The 24,772-nt window shown below is 43.1% G+C and overlaps 1 protein-coding gene across 1 annotated transcript in view; it reads right to left on the bottom strand.

Annotated features, from left to right (window-relative positions):
- The window catches only part of LOC145409863 (cell division cycle and apoptosis regulator protein 1-like), a 129,146-nt gene that overhangs the window by 55,388 nt on the left and 48,986 nt on the right, over positions 1 to 24,772 (bottom strand). Inside the window, exons 9-10 of the mRNA XM_080280145.1 lie at positions 17,263 to 17,488; positions 6,747 to 7,027 (exon numbers count right to left, since the gene is read on the bottom strand). Coding sequence (XP_080136271.1) covers positions 6,747 to 7,027; positions 17,263 to 17,488 — 507 coding nt within the window. The remainder of the gene's footprint in view (positions 1 to 6,746; positions 7,028 to 17,262; positions 17,489 to 24,772) is intronic.

Genomic DNA, 24,772 nt, shown 5'->3' with positions numbered 1-24,772 from the left:
GGTGGTTTGGCCATGTGGAGAGGATGGAGGGTGAAACACTGACGAAGAGAGTGTATGTGAGTGAGGTGGAGGAGGGGGAGAGGGAGGGGGAGGCCGAGGATGAGATGGAGGGATGGGGTGGAGAGGTATATGAGAGGGGGGGGGGTGAGTTGGAAGCAGGGCAGTGAAATGGCGGGGGGCAGGGCGATGTGGAGGCGATTTGTTTTTGGCCACCCCGAACGGGATTGAGGCATCTGGCAATAGGTAGATAGATAGATAGATAGATAGATGGGGAATCGTCCAGAGTGAGAACTGTCCTGACGGCAAACTGACTTGAGGCGAATTGTCCCGATACCATCTGTGGATTTACCTACCCGGATGCTCATGCACTTCAGCCAGTCATGGATATCAGCCTGCCTGACAACCTGTGCATGTTTCTTGTAGAACTCGTTTTGCACGATATGGATTTTGATCACCTCATCCCCACTGTAATGATTATTTTGTTCAACGAAATCCACCAGTTTATCAAAGTATACAGAAGCTTCCTTCCATGAAACTTCCATGACCATACCACTCAGCTCAGCACTTCGGCGCATTTGGTGCCCAGTTTGAACCTTTTATTTTTTTTTTATTTATTTATTTTTTTTTTTTTTTTCAAAAATTTGGATTACTGGGATTTTCAAATTATCAGTGTTCAGATTAAAGGACTTCTACTGTGTGTATATATATATATATATATATATATATATATATATATATATGTGTGAAAGAAATTCAATAAATGCAAAGCAGTTTACCTCTAATACTAGTGGCACTGCAACAGCCTTCTTTACTCCTGCAGACAGCACAGGCCTGAGTCTTTGCAATGCCATACTGTTCCATGATGGCTGCAGCAGGGACGCCTTTCTCAAATTTCTCAACTATTTCCAAATTTTGGGCAGCAGGGAAGTGCACTCCTGTTTTCATCCGAATCTTTCTTGCTAATCTAATGCCTGGGTGCTGTTTATTGTATTGTAATGCAAGAGATAAAGCAGGGCATACCTTTGTTATAGCACTGCTTGGTATATGATCATTAGCTAAGGGGATCAATATGAATTTAGGACCATTTATTGTTTTAACCATTGCTTATTTGTTTAAACAATCACTGTGGTGCCCGATTTCTCATTATACAATAGTTTTTCTCGCTTATACTGTCACTACAACCATAAAATTCATAATAAAGATCTATTTTCAAAACTGCATCCCACTTGTAAAATGAGGCTGTGCTGTACTAGTGCTAAATTTAACAACACACTATCACCCTAGAGTTATAGCATCTCCAAGACTTGAAAATTTGTGATGCGTGATTGGCAATGTTTTGTTTTGGCAGGCTGTAAGTGCCCACACGTGATGACGGAGATTAATGCACACATATTACAATTTTACATAGTTTACTTACATTTTGGTTGTTAAATCAGCCAGTGATAAAGGAAAAGATTGTACGCTGAATGGGTTGTTCACTAAATCAATGTGTGTTGTCATGAGCATATACTGTATGTCTCTCTGCTCATTAGTGACTCTCTCTCTCTCTCTCTCTCTCTCTCTCTCTCATTACATCAGGCAGGAAAGAGACAGACATGCACCAAGTGTGAAGCAGGTTTAGTGGAACAGCAGGCAAGCTTTTGTTCCTGACTGTAGGCATTCCCCAAACTCTGTCCAAACACAATACAAACTTCATCCACACGCAGTGCACTTGATACATACGAAGAGACTACACCAGGTCTGACTGTCTGCATGAACTGGCTCCTTTCTTCTGGGCAGGTTACAGTAAGGTTGAGAGGCGGGATTATGGGGTAGGCTGTGGTTGGATGGTTGGGGTAATGGGGGTGAACGAGTGAGGCAGGGGGTAGAGAAGGGATGGAATGGATGACAGAGATTGAGAAGGAAGTATTTGATATCACTGAGGTGTGTGTGTGTGTGTGTGTGTGTGTGTGTGTGTGTGTGTGTGTGTGTGTGTGTGTGTGTGTGTGTGTGTGTGTGTGTGTGTGTGTGTGTGTGTGTGTGTGTGTGTGTGTGTGTGTGTGTGTGTGTGTGTGTGTGTGTGTGTGTGTGTGTGTGTGTGTGTGTGTGTGTGTGTGTGTGTGTGTGTGTGTGTGTGTGTGTGTGTGTGTGTGTGTGTGTGTGTGTGTGTGTGTGTGTGTGTGTGTGTGTGTGTGTGTGTGTGTGTGTGTGTGTGTGTGTGTGTGTGTGTGTGTGTGTGTGTGTGTGTGTGTGTGTGTGTGTGTGTGTGTGTGTGTGTGTGTGTGTGTGTGTGTGTGTGTGTGTGTGTGTGTGTGTGTGTGTGTGTGTGTGTGTGTGTGTGTGTGTGTGTGTGTGTGTGTGTGTGTGTGTGTGTGTGTGTGTGTGTGTGTGTGTGTGTGTGTGTGTGTGTGTGTGTGTGTGTGTGTGTGTGTGTGTGTGTGTGTGTGTGTGTGTGTGTGTGTGTGTGTGTGTGTGTGTGTGTGTGTGTGTGTGTGTGTGTGTGTGTGTGTGTGTGTGTGTGTGTGTGTGTGTGTGTGTGTGTGTGTGTGTGTGTGTGTGTGTGTGTGTGTGTGTGTGTGTGTGTGTGTGTGTGTGTGCATATACTTCACAGCCCATTCCCATGCCCCAGTATTTCTCCTACATACCACACACCTCCACATGTCCCCACCTCAGTGTTAACACCCACCATCTACACCGTACACATGCAGGGGCTGTCTCATACAGGACTGCTATATAAGTATTAGCTTTTCTTTTTCTACGACATCCCGGCGAGTCTTCTGGTAGATCAATTAAGTCTCCTTTAATGAAATTCAAATCCTTAAACTATTCCCTGCCCCGCCAGAATTCAAACCTGGGTGCATCAGGACTACAGGCTGCTTTTCTACCAATTTGGCCACCACACGATAGATAAAGACGAGAAATCTATTTACTTTAATACCAGAAGGAGCAAAACGGAACCTTCTGCTATGAAAATTATATACATAATACAGCTGTTCCTCTTTCTTTACTGGCTGGCATCACTGTTACATTTGTGCATCTAAGTCTTCTCCACTGAACATCTAAATTACGGCCCACTCACTCAATGTAGTGCGCTCTCAGGTGTCTGCCCTTTCCTCCATCCTTCTTTCCTTCCATCCTCTTTTCTTTCTTTCCTTCAGTCTTTCCTCATCTTTCTGCCTACGGGTGACTTTACACTCCCTCTTCTATCTTTCTTTCCTTCATTCTTTCCTCTTCCTTCTGCCTATGGGTGACTCTACACTAAGTGACAAGCCAAATGGTTTCCTGTACACCAGGAAACCATTTACTATGCTGGGTGGTAACCATATAACCAAATTTTGGCGCCAGGTGGTTTAGTGTGTAATTATGGCGCTCCAATCAGATTAAGCCAGTGAATGTTTATATTCAGGGGGTGGTTGGGGTTTATTGCTTGTGTAATGCCACTCAGGGATGAGTGAGGCTGGTCACTCTCATCTTAAATGTCAGGACCAACTTGGCTAGCCCTGGGTTCCTATGCTCCTCATGAGGCAATGTAGGATTGGATGATGGATAGATGGATGAATGATGATAAATGTAGGTCATAGTGGTCCACTGACACTCCTGTAACATTTAGTCGTCATCTGTGTGAAGATACTGAAATCAGCCCAATACCTGTATCAACACCACTGACACCACACACACACACACACACAAAAAAAAAAAGCAAGACTATTTCTTTCTTAATGGGTAGGAAATAGAAGTTTTTAATATCACTTTGGCACATTAAATGCTTCCTATTTTTATGTTATGAGCAAAGTCATAAATACTTGCCTATGTGAACCCCTGTTACTACACATCATAGGCCAAGGCAGGGTCAGGTGCTGTCAATACAACTATACTCAGAACGTACTGAAAGAGGTTTACTTGATTCATATGGTGTTCTCACATAAATGAATAATATTTTGAAGCACACCTTTAACCAATGAAAAACATAGTTTACAGAGACAAACTGATAACGTACTTTGGGCAACAAGGGTTTGTCACAGTCCAAAATACATGTACTGTAGTTATTTGACTTTAACTACTACGGCACCTCAATGCACTAGTGCCAGCCAGGGGAAGTCAGGCCACAATATGACACACTTTACAATAACATCTAAGCCTGTGGTTGCAATCTTTTGTACACTTAGGTGGTAACGCCTGCAGAGAATAACCATCTCTTCTTAACACATCATGTGGTCCGTTTCATGCAACATTTCAGGGTGAATATGAACCACCACCGAGGCAGATGTGGACCAATACCTTAATTGGTTAATTACTGTTTTTAAGCTATTTAAGCTTAACAAGATTCATTGTGATGACACTTAGCACATTTTATTTACTTACCAAGAGCACTTGCAATGATCTTGTATACTGCATATGGTACAATAAAACACAATTAATGACAAAGCATGAAAGAGACTCACCATAGATGACACAGCTACTTTCTGAAGTTACTTCACTTGATGATGCTTCTGCATGGTTTAGTAGGTCTTAGGAATACAGTACTTTAAAGGTTATGTTATTCACATGTGGCACATGTGAATACCATTATAACAACTGTCCCCCCAACCCAACCTAACTCCCTACACACACATATACATCTCCCACCACACACACATGTACATGAATGTCCCCTCCCCCCCACACACACATGTACTATAGACGAATGTCCCCCCAACCCCACCTCCCCCCCCCACACACGTATGCACTACTACCCCCCCACCCTACTAACCCCCCCACACACACACGCAGTATTACAAATCACAGGTAAAAAACAAAAACACCCAAGGAAATACTGTGCTGGTTTGGGGTGAAAGTGGACCTAAAATCATCATTCAACACGACAGCTACTGTTATTGTTGTTGTTTGTTGTTCTTTAGTCTTACGTTCCATATAAAGTACCAACACTAATAGATATATCAGTTGTCTTTGATATCATCTTCACAGGAAGACACCTCACCAAAACTGTTTTTTCAGAAACAAGTTTGCCACCATGTGCATCCCAGATTTTGCCACTGTATTAAAAACTCTCTCATCTTGTTCAAACCAACGGTACTCAACTTCATACTTACAAACATCACACACAAATGGTTGCTCTTGATGAGTTACCCATAATCCCCTTTTTTCTTATAAAAAAAAAAAAAAAAAAAAAAAAAAAGGGGGGGGGGGGTAATTTACAATTAACCCTCTCAGAAGCCATAAGTTTCCCACAGGTTTCTGTGGCATGAACAAAGCTGATAACCCAGCTTAGGAACTAGTTAAGGAAGCTGCCTAAAAAAAAGGTTCCACTGCCAAATTAGCCACCGGAAATTGGTTATATCAGTATAAATAGTAAACCATCATCTTCAGTAGTGTTTCTGCTGTACCATAAGCAAATAAAAACACACAAAACTGTTGAGTGAAACTACTGAATGCCGTGACAATACACTGATCAAGGGTAAAAATTGCTTTGAAAAAAATTCCCTCCATCCTAGCGAAAATTTCTGCCCACACAGCTCAAGAGCAAAACATAGGTCTAGCTGCAGAATTTCATGAGCTTTCTCGTGGTGTTTTCGGAATTTTGATACGACCAATAGTTTTGGAGTAAATCACCAAAAACTAACATAATCGCCAACAATCCATGACTGCTTCATCTTCTCTGGCAACCACAAAATAAATGAAGCAGTGCTGCCATACAATTACCCTCAGCATGCATACGCTTCTCTATGACACAACCGAGTTTCATGCATTTCCTATGAATACTTGATTTTTGGTGAATATTTTTGTCCAAACTGGCACAAAATACATCATCAGTTACTCTTCAGCCCAACGCTGATATGACGTGATTTGCATCATTGTTCCCAAGAGGGTTAAAATGACCCGTCTCATCTGCCCTGGAGATGTGCACAGCCTGATTCACCCCTGTTGATGCTACTGTGTGATGTCACTAGATTTAACTTTGACCTCTGTACTCAAGATAAGCTAAATTACAGCCATCCATCCATCATCCAATCCTATGTTGTCCCATGAGGAGCGCAGGAACCCAGGGCTAGGCAAGTTGTTCCTGACATTTCAGATGAGAGTGAATGAGCTAAATTACATACTGTACATATATTACCTCACACTAAAGGACCTTAGATTTCACAAAAGAGTATCAATATTCCACACTCTTAGGTCTGTTAGCCCAATGATACCAACTCTTCAAAGATTGACTGACACCATACACCCCCTCCCCACCTCTCCCATCCATTCCATCCCTTCTCTTTCATCCCGTACCTCCTTTGTTCACCCTGTCCCTCACCCCCACCTACCAACCACTGCCTACCCCACACCTTCACCCTCTACTTCCACCCTCCCTAACTGTAACTTGTCCTGAAGAATGGGAGCCATTTCATACAAGTGGCGTAAAAGCTGGTGTTGTTGTATGAGTGTATAAACGCATCACATGTGGTACAAATCTATCCACACACAGTACAAATTCTATGCACACATGGTACGAATTCCATCCACACATGATTCAAATTGTCCAAGCACAGTACACATTCTGTCCACACATCACCATCATCATTCTCATCAATGAACCTTCTTTTCTTTCCACTGCATCCTTAGTCCTCACCTTCTCATTCCTCTGTCCACACACAGTACAAACATTCACACACACACACACACACACACACACACACACACACACATATAACATGAGGACACAAATAACACTCACTCACACACACACACACACACACACAACATGAGGACACACATAACATTACCAAGTGGTGCATCCGGCGAGATCGATGCCCGTGAGCGCCTTACAGGTACGGATGGCTGTTCGTACCAGAACATTTGGGTCTCGTTCAGGGTTGGGACCATCCAGCGAAGGTGACCAGTAACCCCCGATGGCCATGGTCTCATTTTTGCCCTTGAGGCCCACCATGAAGTTGATGAGGCGCGTGGGGTGAACGAAGCACTCACGAACATCGCTGGGATCCTCACTCAATGCACATGAACGACGGTAAATGTCATCCAAGGCGGGCACGGACATCAACATGACCTGTGGAGGAACAAATGTCATCATCATCAATGTCCTCTGCAGGCATAGAATGCTGATCAGGGCATAGGGTGGATGAAACATGCACAAACATCACTGGGATCCTCACTCAACACACAAATTGCTATCTAAAGCAGGAACAGATGTTAGCATGACTTGTAAAATAAATATCATCATCATCATCATCATCATCATTCAATCCAGGCACCGTGTCCTTTTTTTTTTTTTTTTTTCCAATAAGGGCTAAGGTGTTGCCCTTCAGTAGGGGACTAAAGTTTTGGAGCATGTAGCCCTTTATGACCAGATGCCCTTCCTGATGTCTACCAATGACCCTTGGGTGGACTGGAACCTCCGACCCTTGAGTCAGAGCGCTCTATCCCACTGAGCCACGGCTGCTACAACCAACTAGGTGATAGGAAAGCGCTACCTCTCCTGGCAAGGCAGCTTACACAGGCGCAGACAAAACAAAATAAGTTTCAAAGCAAGCCTGAGAACAGTAAATCACCCAAGGGGATCAGGGTGGGTTCATGGAATGTGGGAAGTTTGAGGGGGAAGAGCGGGGGAAGTTGTTGAGGCATTCCGTACAAGGTGGGTGGATGTGGCGTGTTTGCAGGAAGTCCAGTACAGGGGTGGATCAGCCAGAAAGATTGTTGGGAAGGACTGTTGCTATAAGTTGTTTTGGCACGGGGGGGACAGACAGATATCGAGGTGTTGGTGTGATGGTTGCAGAGAAATGGGTGGAATATGTTATGAATGTTTTGAGAGTAAGCGATAGGATATTGGTAGTGAAAATTCTGTTGGGTAGAAAGATAGCTGCGATCACATTGGCATATGCTCCACAGGCAGGATTGGATGTAGCAGAGAAAGATAGATTTTGGGATGATTTAATACGTGTAGTGGGTGGTATGCAGGATGATGAGATAGTGATTTTGGGAGGGGACTTAAATGGTCATGTAGGTGAAGCATCACAAGGTTATGAAGGAGTGCATGGGGGATGTGCATATCGTATAAGGAATGCAGAAAGGGAAAGGATACTCGAATTTGGGGAGGCAACGGACATGATTGTGTGCAACACATATTTTAGGAAAAGAGACAGTAGGTTAATTACGTATGAGTCTGGGGGAAAGAGCAGTCAGATAGATTATTTTCTGGTTAGGAGGGCCGATAGGACGTTAGTGAGGGATGTTAAAGTTATAGGAAGTGAGGAGTGTGTGCAGCAGCAAAAACTATTGATTTGTGATATGGTGCTTAAAGAACAAGTGATGAAAAAGAGGACTTATGTACCTAGGAGGAAAATATGGAAGCTGAAAAACCAAGTAGTAAGGGATGCCTTCTATAGCGAGTTGAGGAGAGTGGTGGCTGAACAGGGAGCTGTAGACAGAGGCGTTAATGAACAGTACAGAGCCCTCAAGAACAATTTCTTGAGAGTTACTGATGTAACATGCGGTTGGACAAGAGGACCACCAAGACATAAAGTAACTTGGTGGTGGGATGAGGGTGTAGAAGCTGCAGTTAAGGAGAAAAGAAGGCTCTTCCGGGAATGGAAGAAGGGTGGTAGCAAAGAGGAATATTTGGCTGCCATGCGGAGGGCTAGAAGAGAGGTATACAGGGCAAAGTCTGAGTCACAGAGACTATTACTTGATAACCTAAATCATGGGGGAACGGAAAAATATGATATTTCGGGTGGCAGGTCAGGTGAAGAGGGATAATTGGGATATTATAGGTGAGCAGTGTGTGATGAATGATGAAGGAAGGGTAGTGGTGAACAGTGAGGATATTAAGATGCATGGAGAGAGCATTATAACCGGTTGTTGAATGAGGAGTTTGACTGGGACAGGGAAGGTTTGGAGCCAGCAGACCCAGTGTCTGGCCCTTGGCCTTTGATTGATACTGCTACTGTGAGTGAGGTAACAGGCAGGATGAAGGTGGGGAAGGCCGCAGCTGTGTCTGGGTTGACTGCCGTAATGTTGAAGGCCTCAGGCGATATAGGGGTGAGGTTAGTCACTGACCAGATAAATAGGATTATTTATGAGTGTGCTGTCCCAGATAATTGACTGAAGAGTGTAATTGTAAATGTGTATAACAGGAAGGGTGATGCCCTGGAAAGAGGAAATTATAGAGGTATAAAGCTTTTAGATCAGATAATGAAGGTAATGGAGAGAGTTTTAGAAGGTATGATTAGAGAAAGAGTGAATACTGACGAGATGCAGTTTGGGTTTATGCCAGGTAGGGGGACCACTGATTCTATATTCATTGTTCGACAGCTTCAGGAAAAATATATTGGTAGGAGAAGGGATCTTTATTTTGCTTTTGTTAATTTGGAAAAGGCCTTTGACAGAGTCCCTAGAGAGGTGGTGAAGTGGGCAATGAGAAAGCTTGGCTTGGAGGAGTGGCTGGTTAGGGTGGTTATGGCCATGTATGTGGGTGCTCACACCCAGGTGAGAGTGAATGGAGATTTGAGTGATGAGTTTTCCGTGAATGTTGGTGTGCATCAGGGGTCAGTCTTGAGTCCCATGTTGTTTATCATGGTACTTGAAGCCCTTTCACGTGACTTTAGAAACGGACTCTCATGGGAGTTGTTGTATGCTGATGATTTGCTGTTGACTGCAGAGAACGAAAGGGAGACGGAGGAAAGGTTTAGGAGGTGGAGAGATGGTATGGGGCACAAGGGTTTAAGGGTAAATGCAGATAAAACATAAGTGATGATATCTAGGGTTGGTGGCGGTCCTGTCAAAGACAAGGGAGAGAAGCCATGTGCAGTCTGCCACAAGGGAGTGGGAAGTAATTCCATCTTGTGCGGTGTTTGTGATAAATGGGTGCACAAGAGATGTAGTGGTATCAGAAGTAGACTGCGAGACAATGCTGATTTCATGTGTACGGCGTGCCGAGGTGAGCAGGTGGAGATTGTCAGACGTGAAAGGATTGAACTTGCTGGTGAATCTCTTGAATGTGTGGAAGAGTTTTGTTATTTGGGAGACATGTTGTGTGCTGGAGGTGGGGCTGGAGCTAGCTCTGTGGCTAGGGTGAGAAGTGGTTGGAAGAAGTTCAGGGAGCTCTTGCCTCTCCTGACATTGAGAGGACTCTCCCTACGTGCTAAGGGATCTTTGTATGCAGCATGTGTTAGGAGTGTAATGCTGTATGGTAGTGAGACCTGGGCAGTAGAGGAGGAGGATATTCTCCGGCTCAGACGTACAGAAATGACAATGATTAGGTGTATGTGTAGTGCGTCCCTGCATGCAAAGTCTGGGGGGGCTGGGTTTATGATGGAAGAGTTGAGGGGTAGGATGGGACTGGAGTGTATTGGTGTTGTGATGAGGAGAGGTAGATTGAGATGGTTTGGACATGTGGAGAGGATGGGGGATGATAATTGGGTGAGGAAGGTGAGAAGCGTTAATATTGGGGGTGGGGTTATGAGGGGTAGACCGAGAAAGACATGGGACGAGGTCATTAAGTGTGACCTCAGGGTTAAGGGACTGAACAGGGAGGCCGCAATGGATCATGCAGCGTGGACAGCCACCATCAGGTGACCAAGGCCGACACATGCAAGCATGTTGGAGCCTTTAAAAACGAAAACGAAAAACTAAAACTTCGATCTTGAGTCAGGCGCTCTACCACCGAGCCGCCATGTCCCCATGGGGCATATTCCATGAAAATTTTTTAAAATGTCTACCTCATGATAACAAGCTGAAGGGTTTGCTTTAAGTAAATGACAATATGCTTACGTCAATTTCAGAACCTTATACTTTGAAATGGGAAAGTTCTGAACCAGTGAGCCATCTTGGTAAACTATCTTGGTCAGTTGTTTACCATATGACAACAAAAATATCGCAACTGAGGTGGAAGGGGATAGTGAGGGTAAAGTGGTGGGATGGGGTGGACAGTTCTGTTAGCGAAAGTGGTGTGAGGTGGAGGGTGGACAGCCAGATGACATGACAGGAGTGAGGCTTGTATCTTCCTTCCTCATGATGTAGAAGAATTTACAGCATCTGCATTAACAGATGAGATTAATAAGTAGGTAACTATGCTCCTCCCATTACTCATTTAACTTATGCACAATCAAAAAAGTATCAATGCACACTTGGCATGAAACAATCTGACATGACCAGTGTTGCCTTCTGGAAAATGTTTTATGATTATCTTGGTAAACCTGCTTATGTGAAGATTTTTTTTTTTCTTATGCAAGGAAGAAGGAACCAAAGGCCAGAAGGCCAAAAGACTGTTTCCTCCAAGAAAATACAAAAACAAAACACAGAGCGCTAAGTTCAAGATCTGCTCATTTTGAGATGCCTGGACACACTGTGTTTGAAAGACTGGAGGTCATAGGCAGTAGGAAATACATGCTTGTGACGTGGAAGGTGTGTGCAAGATATTTACAGAAGAAATCTGTGCAGCATGTGAGGTGTTGTGTGGGGTGAAGAGAAGACAAAAGGGGGTGCAGGGAACAGCATGATGGAATGAAGAGGTGAGACAGGCTGTGGCACAAGAGAAAAAAGCATACAGTAAACCCTCTCCAATTCAAACCCGAATAATTCAGAAATTGGTTAATTCGGATCTTTTTTGACCACCAGAAAAACAATATTAATTCGGATAGAAATTCGAATTAAGCGAGACAAGTCCAAAAAGGGATCCAGTGATAAGTGGATATAAAGAGTTTTTGTAGTGATATGTGTAGTAATAAATGTAATTTTTAAGAAATGTACAGTACCTTCGGTACAGTTAAGTGTGCGGTACTCTACTATTGTGATGCAAGATTTCATTATTAAGGTTTGACATTATTTTATTTATTGTATTGTGCACTCTTTCAGTATAAAGTAATAATATACTGTACTGTTCAATGTTTTTGTGAAAAAAACATGTTTTAGTGAGCATGGGTGTGATCTGGGGATAGGGGCAAGCACGAGCTCCATTAATTCAGATTTTTGGATAATTTGACATAGGGTTCCCCCCAATTAATCCGAATTGTAGAGAGTTTACTGTATGATGAATGGATGAGAAATAGGGGTGTGGAAGAAGCTGAGAGACGGAGGAGAGAGTTATATGTAGAGAGGAAGAAAGAGAGGAAAAGATCAGTAAGAGTAAGAAGGGAGTGGATGAGGAATTTGGAAGGAATTTGAGTGTAAAGTGGAGGGAATGTAAGAAAATGTTCTGGAAAGAGGTGAAGAGAGTAAGACAGGATGGAAGTGAGGTTAGCAGGGGAGTGAAAGATAAAAATGGTAGATTCCTAGTGGAGAAGGGAGAAAAAGTGATCAGATGGAGAGAACACTTTAATGAATTGTTGAATATAGAGAATGAAAGTAATGTGAGCATAAGTGGCTGGGGAATGGCTGGGAGAAGGAGGGAGGTGAGAAGACAGGAAGAAATCAGTAGGATGGAAGTCGTGGAAGCAATGAAGAAAGTCAAAAATGGGGAAAAACCCCAGGAATTGATGGAGTGTGTGGTGAAATGCTGAAGCATGGGGGAGAGATAGTAGTAATATGGATGTGGAAGATGTGCAGACTGGCCTGGGAGGAAGGTAGAGTCCCGGAGGATTGGAAGTCAGTGAAGGTTTATATCCAAGGGATGGTTGGGGAGTATTCCTCACATAATGCCACTCAGGGATGAATGAGGCTGGTCTCTCTCATCTAAAATGTCAGGAACAACTTGCCTAGCCCCGGGCTCCTACGCTCCTCATGGGGCAATGTAGGACTGGATGATGATGATGATGATGTATAATTATTCCCTTGTACAAAGGGAAAGGGGAAAAAGAAACGTGTGGTAATCATAGGGGCATTTGTCTTCTTAGTGTAAAAGGAAAAGTATATGGTAGGATACTTATTGACAGAGTTAAGGAAATCGTTTCATTTCATTTCGTTTTTAAAGGCTCCAACATGCTTGCATTCGTCGGCCTTGGTCACCTAATGGCAGCTCTCTGTGCTGCACGATCTATTGCAGCCTCCCTGTTCAGAGGAATTAGTTGGATAAGAACAGGGAGGCTTTAGGAAGGGAAGAGGTTCTGTAGATCAGATATTCATTCTTAGATCTTTAGTGGAAAAGTTTCTAGAGAAGGGAAAGAAGTTGTATGCGGCTTTCATGGATTTGGAGAAAGCATATAACTGGGTGGATAGACAAGGATTGTGGAGAGTATTAAGAATATATGGAGTAGATGGGAAGTTGTAGAATGTTATGAAGACTATGTATGGGAGTGCTAAGGCTGCAGTGCGTGTGGATAGTGAACTGAGTGAGTTTTTCTATTTGAAGGTTGGGTTGAAAAAGGGATGTGTCATGTCTCCATGGTTGTTCAATCTGTATATCGATGGGGTTATAAAAGAGATACAAGGTAGGGCTATGGATGTTGGAGTGGCCGTAATAAGAGAGAGCAGTGTTTGGAAACTCCCTGTACTGTTGTTTGCAGATGATACTGGCTCTTAAGTGAAGACGAACGGGAGCTGCAAGGCTTGGTGGTGAGTTTGGAAAAGTGTATAAGATACAGAACCTAAAGGTGAATGTAGGGAAGAGTAAAGTTATGGTCTTCGAGAGAGGTACGGCCTGTTGACCCTCCAAAGAACAGTCGTCTGTGGCACTTTGGAGCTGCAGATTGGGAGGCCCTCGGGCAGAACTTCTTTGATTTTCCCTCGAATGATTAATGCTTCCATGGCCAGGAGACATCTGAGTGTGCCTTGCGCATTACGGAGGTTATTCTCTCGGGCATGGAAGCATACATTCCTTTCTCATATCCTTTGACTAACGCAAGAAAGCCTTGGTTTAATCACGCTTGTTCTAGTGCTGTCCGCAACAAGGAGAGGGTCTATAAAAGGTACTGGAGCCAACCCACCCCTGAATCACATCATCTTTACGTTTCTGCCCAGAATCGTGCTAAGTCTGTTCTTCGTCCTGCTAAAAATAATTTCATCCGTACTAAATGCTCTCAACTCTCCAACTTGAATTCTTTCCGCTCCTTCTGGCACCTTGCCAAAAACCTTTCTAACAACTTTACCTCATCATCCTTCCCTCCTCTATTCAACTCTGATGGCACTGTAGCTATTTCTTCTACTGATAAAGCTGATCTCTTTGCTCAGACTTTCTCCTCCAATTCCACCTTAGACGATTCCGGTGCTGTTCCTCCATCACTTCCCCCCTCTGACTTCCTCATGGCTGACATTAAAATTTCTTCAGCTGATGTATTTTCTGCCATCACTGGCCTCAGTACTAACAAGGCATATGGGCCTGATGGAGTCCCTCCTGTTGTTCTCAAGAACTGTGCTTCTGTGCTTACACCCTGCCTAGGCAAACTCTTTTGCCTTTGTCTGTCAACTTGTACCTTTCCTTCTTGCTGGAAGTTTGCTCTCATTCAGCCAGTCCCAAAGAAGGGTGACCACTCCCAACCCTCCAACTATCGTCCAATTGCTTTAACGTCCTGTATCTCAAAAGTTTTCGAGTCAATTCTTAATAGAAAATTTTTAAAACATCTTCCCTATCACAACCTTCTTTCTGATGGTCAGTACGGGTTCCATCAGGGACGCTCCACTGGCGATCTTCTCACCTACCTTTCAGATTCCTGGTCACCCTCTTTTCAGGACTTTGGCAAAAGCTTTGCCACTGCACTTAACATCTCAAAGGCTTTCGATCAAGTCTGGCATAAATCTTTAATTTTCAAACTGCTCTCTTACAGTTTCTATCCTTCTATCTGCGCCTTCATCTATAGCTTCCTTTCTGGTCGTTCTATAGCCGCTGTTGTAGACGGCCATCATTCTTCTCCTAGATCTTTCAACAGTGGTGTTCCTCAGGGCTCTGTCCTATCGCCAACTCTCTTCCTTTTATGACCTTCTAAGCTGTACATCTAACCCTATCCACTCATACGCTAATGACTAAACCCTTAACCTTTCCATTCGGTTCCTGCAACGTCCATCTCAGCAGTTACTTCAGCAAACAAGGGATGAGGCTATGGCACACCTAATGTCTGACTTGGCTCGTATCTCTGACTGAGGTAAAAATAATCTTGTTTTTAATGCATCAAAAACTCAGTTTTTACACCTATCAACCCAACAATCTTCCACAGGAGTACCCTCTAAGGTTTAATAATATCCAGCTTAATCCTGCATCATCCTTGAACATGCCTGCGGTTTCATTCACTCAGGACTTATCTTAGAAAGATCATATTATATCTCTTGTAAAATCTGCTTCCAAGAGATTAGGTGTGCTAAGCAACTCTGTTCCTTTTTTATCCCTGCACAATTGTTGACTCTATACAGGGGTTTTATCCACCCGTGTGGAGTACAACTCTCATGTGTGGGGAGGTTCCCCACGTACAGCTCTTCTCAATAGGGTGGAGTCAAAGGCTTTTCATCTCATTAACTCTCCTCCTCTTACTGACTCCCTTCAACCTCTGTCTCTTCGCCGCAATGTTGCCTCTTTATCTCTTTTCTATTGCTACTTTAATGGTCACTGCTCCTCTCACCTGTCTGCATGCATTCCTCCACCTCTACGACGTGCGCGTAGCAACCGTCTAGCAGCAAACTCTCATCCCTTTTCTGTCCAACTCTCTAATGCAAAACTTAATCGTTACTCCCAGTCCTTCATTTATGCAACAGGTCAACTCTGGAACTGCCTCCCTCTGTCTGTATTTCCTGATTCCTATGATCTCCAGTCTTTCAAATGCAGTGTGTCCAAGCATCTCGAAATGATTGGATCTTGAATTTGGCTCTCTCTTCTCTTGTATTTTGTTTTTCTCTTGAAGGGAACAGTAATATTGCAGGCTTATGACCTTTGGTTCCTTCTTCCTAGCACAAAAAAAAAAAAGTTTAAGTACTTGGGAAGTGTGATGAGTAAGGATGGAAGTTTGGAGGGTGAAGTGTTTGAAAGGGCACAACAAGGCAGAAAGGTTGCTGGTTCCTTGAAAGCAGTGATAAGAAACAGGGAAGTGAGCATGGAAGTGAAAAAGTCATTACATGACAGTATTGTGATACCAACTCTAACGTATGGAAGTGAAGCTTGGACGTTGTTGGACGGACACAAGTCAAGAGTGAGAGCAGTGGAAATGAGTTATTTAAGAGGAGCCTGTGGAGTCAAATGGAGAGACAGGCTGACAAATGAGGATGTGAAGGAGCACTTTGGTGTGGATGTGGATGCAATAGGAAGCGTGAGGAGAAACACACTGAGGTTGTTTGGCATCTCTTTGGAACTCGCTTCCCCAGAGTTGTTTCCCTCCAGACTTCAACCTACAGCTGTTCAAGTCCAACGTTACAGATATTTTATGAACAGAGGACACCAGTAATCTGGTGTATGGATTATTTTTTTGTATTCATTTGTTTTTCCTTCCTCTGTTCTATTTAAAAAAAAAAAAAAAAGTGGAGAGGATGGAGAGAGAGACTGACGAGGAGAGTGTATGTGTGTGAGGTGGAGGGGAGGGAGAGAGGGAGGGGAAAGCCGAGGATGAGAGGGAGGGATGGAATGGAGAGGTATATGAGAAAAGGGGGTGTGAATTGGGAGCAGGGCAGTGAAATGGCGGGGGACAGGGTGACGTGGAGGCGGTTTGTTTGTGGTCACCCCGTATACGGGATTAAGGCGTCTGGCAATAGATAGATAGACAATTTCTAGTCAATATTGTTTTTGTACATGTATTCTGGCGATAACGATATAACGTTCTCGGGACTTCACAAGCTACACAAATCATTTTGGATATACAGTACACTCAAACCTCGATTTATGGGACGGACCTTCATTTAAGGGATTTTAGACTTAAGGGACTCCATATTCTACCTGACAAACAGACAAAACCATTCAAAAATGATACGTAATGTCTAGGTTATACACATTAATATGTTTGTTTATACAGTACCCGCTAAATAATATTTACAATCATATAAATCAGTAAGATAAGTAAAACAATCATTGCATTTCATAATAAGATTGTCTTTATATGTGGTAAAACAATGGACATTTTCACGTAAGGGACATTTATCAAGTAAGGGACAAGTTGATTCCCCATTGAGTCCCTTAAATGGAGGTTTGAGTGTAATCTTAACCCTCCGAGTGATGCTTTTTGGACTGACTATACATATTGCTGCCATGACTGTGAAGGTTTGGTTAGAAATGTGGAAGAACTTAATGTCTATAAAAAAGTAACAGTTAATCCCTACTACCACTACTACTACTACTACTGCTACTACTACTACTGCTACTACTCCTACTACTACTACTACTACTACTACTACTACTACTATGAGTCAGAAACATTATGGGGTGGATGACAGGGTACACACCTTTGCGGCAAAGCTGTGGTTTGCATCGGGTGGGTCATACACAGCATCGTTCTCCAGTACCGGCTCCACCTCCTTGTTCATGATGTGAAACGAAACTGGCCGGGGAAACTGGAACGGGCGGTAGGCGGGAAACGTGTCAGACCACAGAGGGCGGGCCAGGAAAACATCCGATGGTACATATAGATTGCTGTACCGTTTTTTTAGCTCTAACACGTTGGCCTCTTTCCTGCAAATGAAGAAAGAAAAAAAAAAGCACTATATTAATCCCTCTCAATATTCACCATCATCATTAATAATAATAATAATAATAATCAATCTATCATCCATCATCCAATCCTACATTGCCCCATGAGGAGCGTAGGAGCCCGGGGCTAGGCGGTTGGTCCTGACATTAACCCACCCCGTCCCGTCGACGTATGGGTACGTTGCAATGATTTGCATTTGCCAGTCCCGGCGACGTACCAGTACGTTGTGCAATTGCAAGGTCCCTAATTTGCACAATTTTCAATTATCGCGCGTGATTTTTCGTATGTATACACGGGACACCTTCCTCTATTCCTCTACAATATGCTAAGCAGGGACAATGCCTTACACCGCATAACCTCCCCCCCTCACACCATTGTCTCAGCAATGGACCTGTTACCAGTGATCTGGCTAGTAAAGATATTCAGGGCCAGAGTGATTCCCCAATCGATGACAATGTGGAGGACAAAGTTTACATAGCATTAGAAGAAGAAACAGCCAGAAATAATGATCAGGTAATGTGGCAAAAAAAGGTCAGGTATGGTGATTAGTTAGTGAGTGAAACAATGCTTATAATGCCTATATTACTGTTTGAAAACCAATATACTCTCATACTACATATACATTCGTACTAAGTAAATAAATAAATACAGTTTATGAGTGGATAAAATAGTTACCCTCCCATAGAACTCATTTTCTTTGGTGCCAGCATGTTAGAAAACCCAGTCAGGTAAGGAGGAACTCCTACCTGGATTGGGTATTTTAAACCTCAGGTGAGCGATTTCTCTATGAATTTTCGATGTTTCTCACCAAAAGCGAAGGTTTTAGCCAAAAAAAAAAATTTCGAAAATACCTCGGGACTGGGGGATGTCGGAGGTGCAGAAAACCTCGGGACGTGACGGGTTAAGATGAGAGTGACCAGCCTCACTCATCCCTGAGTGGCATTACGTGAGCAACAAAACCCAACTACCCCTTGGATATAAACCTTCACTGGCTCAATCCAATTGGAGCGCAATAATTACCCACTAAACCACCAGGCGCCAAAATATGGCTATATGGTTACCACCCAGCGTAGTAAATCATTTCCTGGTGTACAGGAAACCATTTGGCTTGTCACTCAGTGTAGAGTCCCCCACAGACAGAAGGAAGAGGAAAGAATCAAGGAATGAAAGACAGAAGAGGGAGTGTAAAGTCACCCGTAGGCAGAAAGACGAGGAAGGGCTGAAGGAAAGAATGACAGAAGAAGATGGAAGGAAAGAAGGATGAAGGAGAGGAAAGGGCAGACACCCGAGAGCAGCACTACATTGAGTGAGTGGATGGTGAGCGCCCCCACCTACCACATAATAATAATATAATATTACTAATAATAATAATAATAATAGTACCAGTAATAATTATCAGGTCTTTTTTTTCTCAACAGTGCCAGTTCTTCCAAAGGAAATTACTCACCACTTTTACCTTAACCTGCCCCATAATTCTGCCCTTTTGCAGTTTATTACACATGACTCAGTAGCAGAACAAGACAATACTACAGCTCTACATCATCTCCACAGCATTTCTTCTTGACTAGCACTAAATTCAAGTGTTAATCTATTGTTATACCTCAGCTCTCATGATGGAAAGATGGCAATTTTAGGCCAAGTCAGAGTAAAAACAATATATGATTTGAAAATGTTTGCAGTTTGACAACATCCATTTACAAAACAAGCTTCATCTGTATGAGTGGCAACAACTAAACCCTGTAATCATCGATCACATCCTCTCTCTCTCACAATCACAGCTACTCAAAAAGTGAAAAAGCTTTGAGCTGCACTTTAAAACTTTCAACTAAAGTCAACTGTCTCTTAACCCCTAAAGTCCTAATCGCATCAACTGATGTGATTTGTTTTATGCCAAAATGCCTAATCGCATCAACTGAGCAGGGCCTGTAAAAAACTCCGGAGCGCTTGCTCCACCACGATTATGACGTACACGGCTTCAGGCCAATGAGAACTCACCCCTGACGTGGCGTGAGGGAGGATCGGACCAACCCAGGCAGTGGGGGGGCACCCCCCCTCTGGGCCACCTCCATGCCACCCTCTACTCCACTCCCTCACTCCCTCATCACTCTCCCACCCCTCCACGCACCTGCATCTCTCCTCCCACCACCACCTGTGTCCCTTGCCCCTCCTCCCTCCCTACTAGCCTCGTCCCCCCCCAGACCCCACCCCATCCCTCCCTCCTTGTCCCTCACTACTCTTCCAACCCCCTACAGACCCCCGAGAGTTATCAGGCCTGATGTATGTACCTGTTTCATATAATTTCTACTTCTTCCCAAAATTACATATAATTACACCTCACTCTGTTCATTTCTCACGTCGTACCTACCAGTTTCCTTACGTACGTAGTTGAAGAATGCTATACAGTAAGACCTCACTATAACGGACTAATTGGGGCCCAAACCATTCCAAAAAATGCAAAATTCCGATAAAAGCGACATCGGACTTCCCTCTGCTAATCCAGACTTTTTCCAATATATCAGACATTAGTCCGGATCACATGAACGGTTTTTAAACTGTTTTGACTACCACTGAGGTACTGTACTGTGTTACAACTTCACTACATTAATCAAATGGTACTGTCATCCCTTAACATCCATGGTTTTAACAAACACGGTTTTGAATATCCATGGATGGCTACAGAAAAAAAAATGATCTCACTGAACTCTGCTGACACTGTAACATTATTCCAGGCACAGTTTGTGGCTGTTTTAGTACAGTAACGGCATTATCCAGTGAATGAAATATACTGTAACACTCCTCCTTTTGGAGGGAGCTAGGATGAGCACAGTCGTCAGAAGAGGCCATGCAGGAGTACACTAGTCATTACAGTCACTACTCGTTTTACGTTGATTCGGTTTACAATAATTCGCTACAATGATAATAGAAAAGTTCCACCCCAAAATTCGATTTACAGTACATTTCCCACTATGACGATTTTGCCATTGGAAAGCGCCAGGCACAAGCACGATGATCATCGCTTGTCTCAGGCAAGATGGCAGCCCCAAGTGCATTGTTATGGTTCAGGTCAAGCCACCCCTTCAAAGCCCTATCTTTTCAACTTGTTCATGTGTGTCCCCCTGTCATCGTCACCTCTCCACCAAACATCGTACTACAGTACCGTGGATTTGTGTGCCCAGTAGTAAGGTCTGTGCCAGTGTAGGCCCCAGTGCTATGGTTAGTGCACGTATGGGTCCCAGTGCTAAGGTTGGTGCAGGTATGGGCCGGATTCGCCTTCCCCTAATCTGTTCCTGTCTGACTCAGAGGCTGACCACTAGTGCCTGTAAGCACAGGCTGTCCTCCAGCCTCGGGAGGGATGACTTGGAGACGACTTGGACCAACAGAGGAAGGAATGAAGGTAGGTTGTCATTTATGGTTCAGTCTTGATTAGGTGACTTTGAAAAGATGAGTTGACGTAACCCCCCTTTTATAATGTGTTTCAATCCCCCGATTTACGATAAAATTGGAATACGATAAGGTATGACCTGACGTAACCCCCTCGTAAAACGAGTAATGACTGTATTTTTAACTTTTAGTGTTCTTGTATTAAATAAAGTAGTTGTTTACTGTTCTTGTATTAGGGTTTTTCTTTAGTTATGTACGGAAATTGGGGGTCCAGAGGTGTTTTTAAGGGGGGGCAGCATATATCCGCGGATTTTTAACATTCGTGGTAGTCTCTGTTACCTAACCCTCGCAGATATTAAGGGATGACTGTATAATATATATAATAATACTGTACTGAACACTGATAAACATGTCACTATTTACATTATTGTGGTGAACACAGCTGAAGTGGTCAGGCAGTCCAGACTGCTTCTGGCTTTATTGGACTTTTTTCCAATATACAGGAATTTAGTCCGATAGCTCCTCAAGTCTGATAAAAGCAAATTCCGGTTTACTGACGCCCATTATATCAAGGTTTTACTGTATGTTGTACTACATACGACGCATCATTTTTCTTTCATTCTCCCTTCCTGCCCAGATTAGTACCTCTGATTAGTCTCTGTCTCTGAGCAAACATTTACTCTGGGTAAACACAACCATCAGCCCTTCGTGGTCAACTTATCTGCCCGTTTGTTAGTTAATTAGTTAGTTAGTTAGTTAGGAGTTACTGAACATAACAAATAACTCATGACTTGGTGCACTGCACACTTTCTGCACTAATTCTTTTCAACCCAATAGTTTGAGGCTGCTTATAGTTATTACTTTCTTCCAAATTTTGTATACATCTCTTTTCTCCTCAGCATTGCGTTACAAACACACAACGCTATGCGCGACAATGTTGGTTAGCATTTTTTTTTTTTTTTGCACTTCCTTCACAATGAACACACTTACGTCCATGAATGTTTCATGACTGACTACTGATTACTTATTTTTACGAATTCCTTTGTATTTTATATATATATATGTCTGTGTTAGTTTTTGAAAGACTGTGAGTCCTTGTAAGGCTACTCCTCGCACCTGTTTCATCTCCCCACACCTACAAACACACCTATTTTCATGGCTGGTGTGATATATTCCATTGAAATGGAGAGTTTCCACAAGACAATTTTGTTGTTGCCGAAATTTAATGATACGTGTGATGAAGTGTAATGATAATGTGATAACTGTAATGGTAAGTGTGATAAATGTGTAATGATAAGTTAGGACAGTAAAAAGAGAAATCAGAAACAAATTATTGCTATTTTTTTTTCCTTTCTTATGCATGCATCTATAGCACTATTCAACTTTGTTTTGATGTCCTTGATGGTTATAAACATTTACTGGTATATGTGTCTCTGTTAATTTTGGAATGATTGTGAGGCCTTGTAGGGCTACTCCCCACACCTGTTTTACCTCCCCACACCTACATACACACTTGTTATCATGGTAGATGTTACAGAACACAATGAAGTGCTTTCTCTTCATGCGAAAAGCTGGTTATTTCCAACCCCCGTACCTATAGGCCTACTCTCCACAGCCTACTTTATCTCCCCACAGTCTAGTAATCTCCCCACACCTACATACACCTGTTTTCATGGTTGGTGTGACAAAACACTTTGAAAGGACCTGTTTCAATACGAAAAATATGCAGTTATCAAAATTTTCATGTTTTCGATTATTTTCGAGGAGTAACTACCGGACAAAGGACATGGTAATCGGAACATGGAATGTAAGGGGAGCGAATGATGAGGTGAAAGAGAGAGCGATTGTCCAGGTGCTTCAGGGTGCGAAAGTTGATGTATGCGGAATAACTGAAACGAAATGGAGAGGTGAGAGTGTGAGAGAATGAGAGTATGGATGGGGTATATGTGCAGGAGTAGGTGAGAATGAGAGGACAAAGGAAGGAGTATGTATAGTTGTGAGTAAAAGATGGAAGAAGAGCATAAGAGAGTATGGATCAGTTGGGTCAAGGATTGTGTGGGTAAGATTGAAAGTTGGAATACAAATGTGGGTGATTGTGTGTGTGTATGCGCCAACGCAAGATCGTGCAAGCAGAGTGAGAGAAGAGTTCTGGACAAATGTGGAAGTGTGCATGGAAAAGTTTAGAAGGAATGAGAGAGTGTTTTTGATCAGTGATATAAATGGTAAAATAAGGAATGTGAAGGTGGATGGAATAGTTGGTGAGTGGGGTGTGCCCACTGATATAGATGAGAATGGCAGTGCGTTAGTGGACATTTGTGCTGGGAGGGGGTTGGTGATAGCCAATACCCTCATCAGGCACAAAATGATCCACAGGTATACATGGCGAGTGATGAGAAGGGTGGGTGGTGAACCGAATGAAAGGAAGGCAATGACTGATTATGTGTGTGTGGATGAAAGGATGCAAAGATGTGTAATGGATGCAAGAGCTTATAGAGGTTGGGGGAGTGGACTTTCTGACCACTACTTGGTGGTGGCCAGAATCAAGGTTCAATTAGGATGGAGAAATAGAAGAAGGGAAGGATGGGAAGAAGGAGTATTTGTAAGGAGAGTGGAAAGGTTACAAGAGGATGAGAAAAAGGCAGAGTATAACAGAAAAGTGGAGGAACGATTGGGAAAATATGAATTGGAGCAGATGGGGGACGTGGAAGGTGTGTGCAGGATATTTACAGAAGAAATATAGTGCAGCATGTGATGTGGTGTGTGGGATGAAGAGAAGACGAAAGAGGGTGCAAGGAACAGCATGGTGGAATGAAGAGGTGAGACAGGCTGTGGCACAAAAGAAGAAACCATACAATGAATGGATGAGAAACAGGGGCGTGGAAGAAGTTAAGAGGCAGAAGAAAGAGTTGTATGTAGAAAAAGAGGTGAAAAGACTAGCAAGAGAGAGTAAGAAGAGAGCGGATGAGGAATTTGGAAGGAACTTGACTGTAAAGTGGAGGGACTGTAAGAAAATGTTCTGGAAGAGGTGAAAAGAGTAAGACAGGGTGGAAGTGAAGTTAGCAGGGGAGTGAGAGATAAAAATGGTAGATTACTAGTGGAGAAGGGAGAAAAAGTGAGCAGATGGAGAGAACACTTTAAGGAATTGCTGAACATAGAGGATGGAAGTAATGCGAGTATAAGCGGCCGGGGAATGGCTGGGAGAAGAAGGGAGGTAAGAAGACAGGAAGAAATCAGTAGAATAGAAGTTATGGAAGCAATGAAGAAAGTTAAATCTGGGAAAGCCCCAGGAATTGATGGAGTGTGTGGTGAAATGCTGAAGTATGGGGGAGAGATAGTAGTGAATGGATGTGGAAAATGTGCAGCTTGGCCTGGGAGGATGGTAGAGTCCCAGAGGATTGGAAGTCAGGTATAATTATTCCCCTGTACAAAGGAAAAGGGGAAAAAGAAGTGTGTGGTAATCATAGGGGCATTTGTCTTCTTAGTATAACAGGAAAAGTGTATGGTAGGATACTTATTGACAGAATTAGAGAAAGAACAGAGGAATTAGTTGGAGAAGAACTGGGAGGCTTTAGGAAGGGAAGAGGTTGTGTAGATCAGATATTCATTCTTAGATCTTTAGTGGAAAAGTCTCTAGAGAAGGGAAAGAAGTTGTATGCGGCTTTCATGGATTTGGAGAAAGCATATGACAGGGTGGATAGACAAGGATTGTGGAAAGCATTAAGAATATATGGAGTAGATGGGAAGTTGTTGAATGCTGTGAAGAGTATGTACGATGGTGCTAAGGCTGCAGTGCGTGTGGATGGTGAACCAAGTGAATTTTTCTCTTTGAAGGTTGGGTTGAAACAGGGATGTGTCATGTCTCCATGGTTGTTCAATCTGTACAT

The sequence above is a fragment of the Coenobita brevimanus genome, chromosome 83, assembly GCF_032717465.1.
Source record: "Coenobita brevimanus isolate Jiangsu-jjx chromosome 83, ASM3271746v2, whole genome shotgun sequence".
Lineage (NCBI taxonomy): Eukaryota > Metazoa > Arthropoda > Malacostraca > Decapoda > Coenobitidae > Coenobita > Coenobita brevimanus.
Note: the sequence above shows the minus strand (reverse complement) of the source record. Positions and strands in the feature narration are given on the sequence as shown.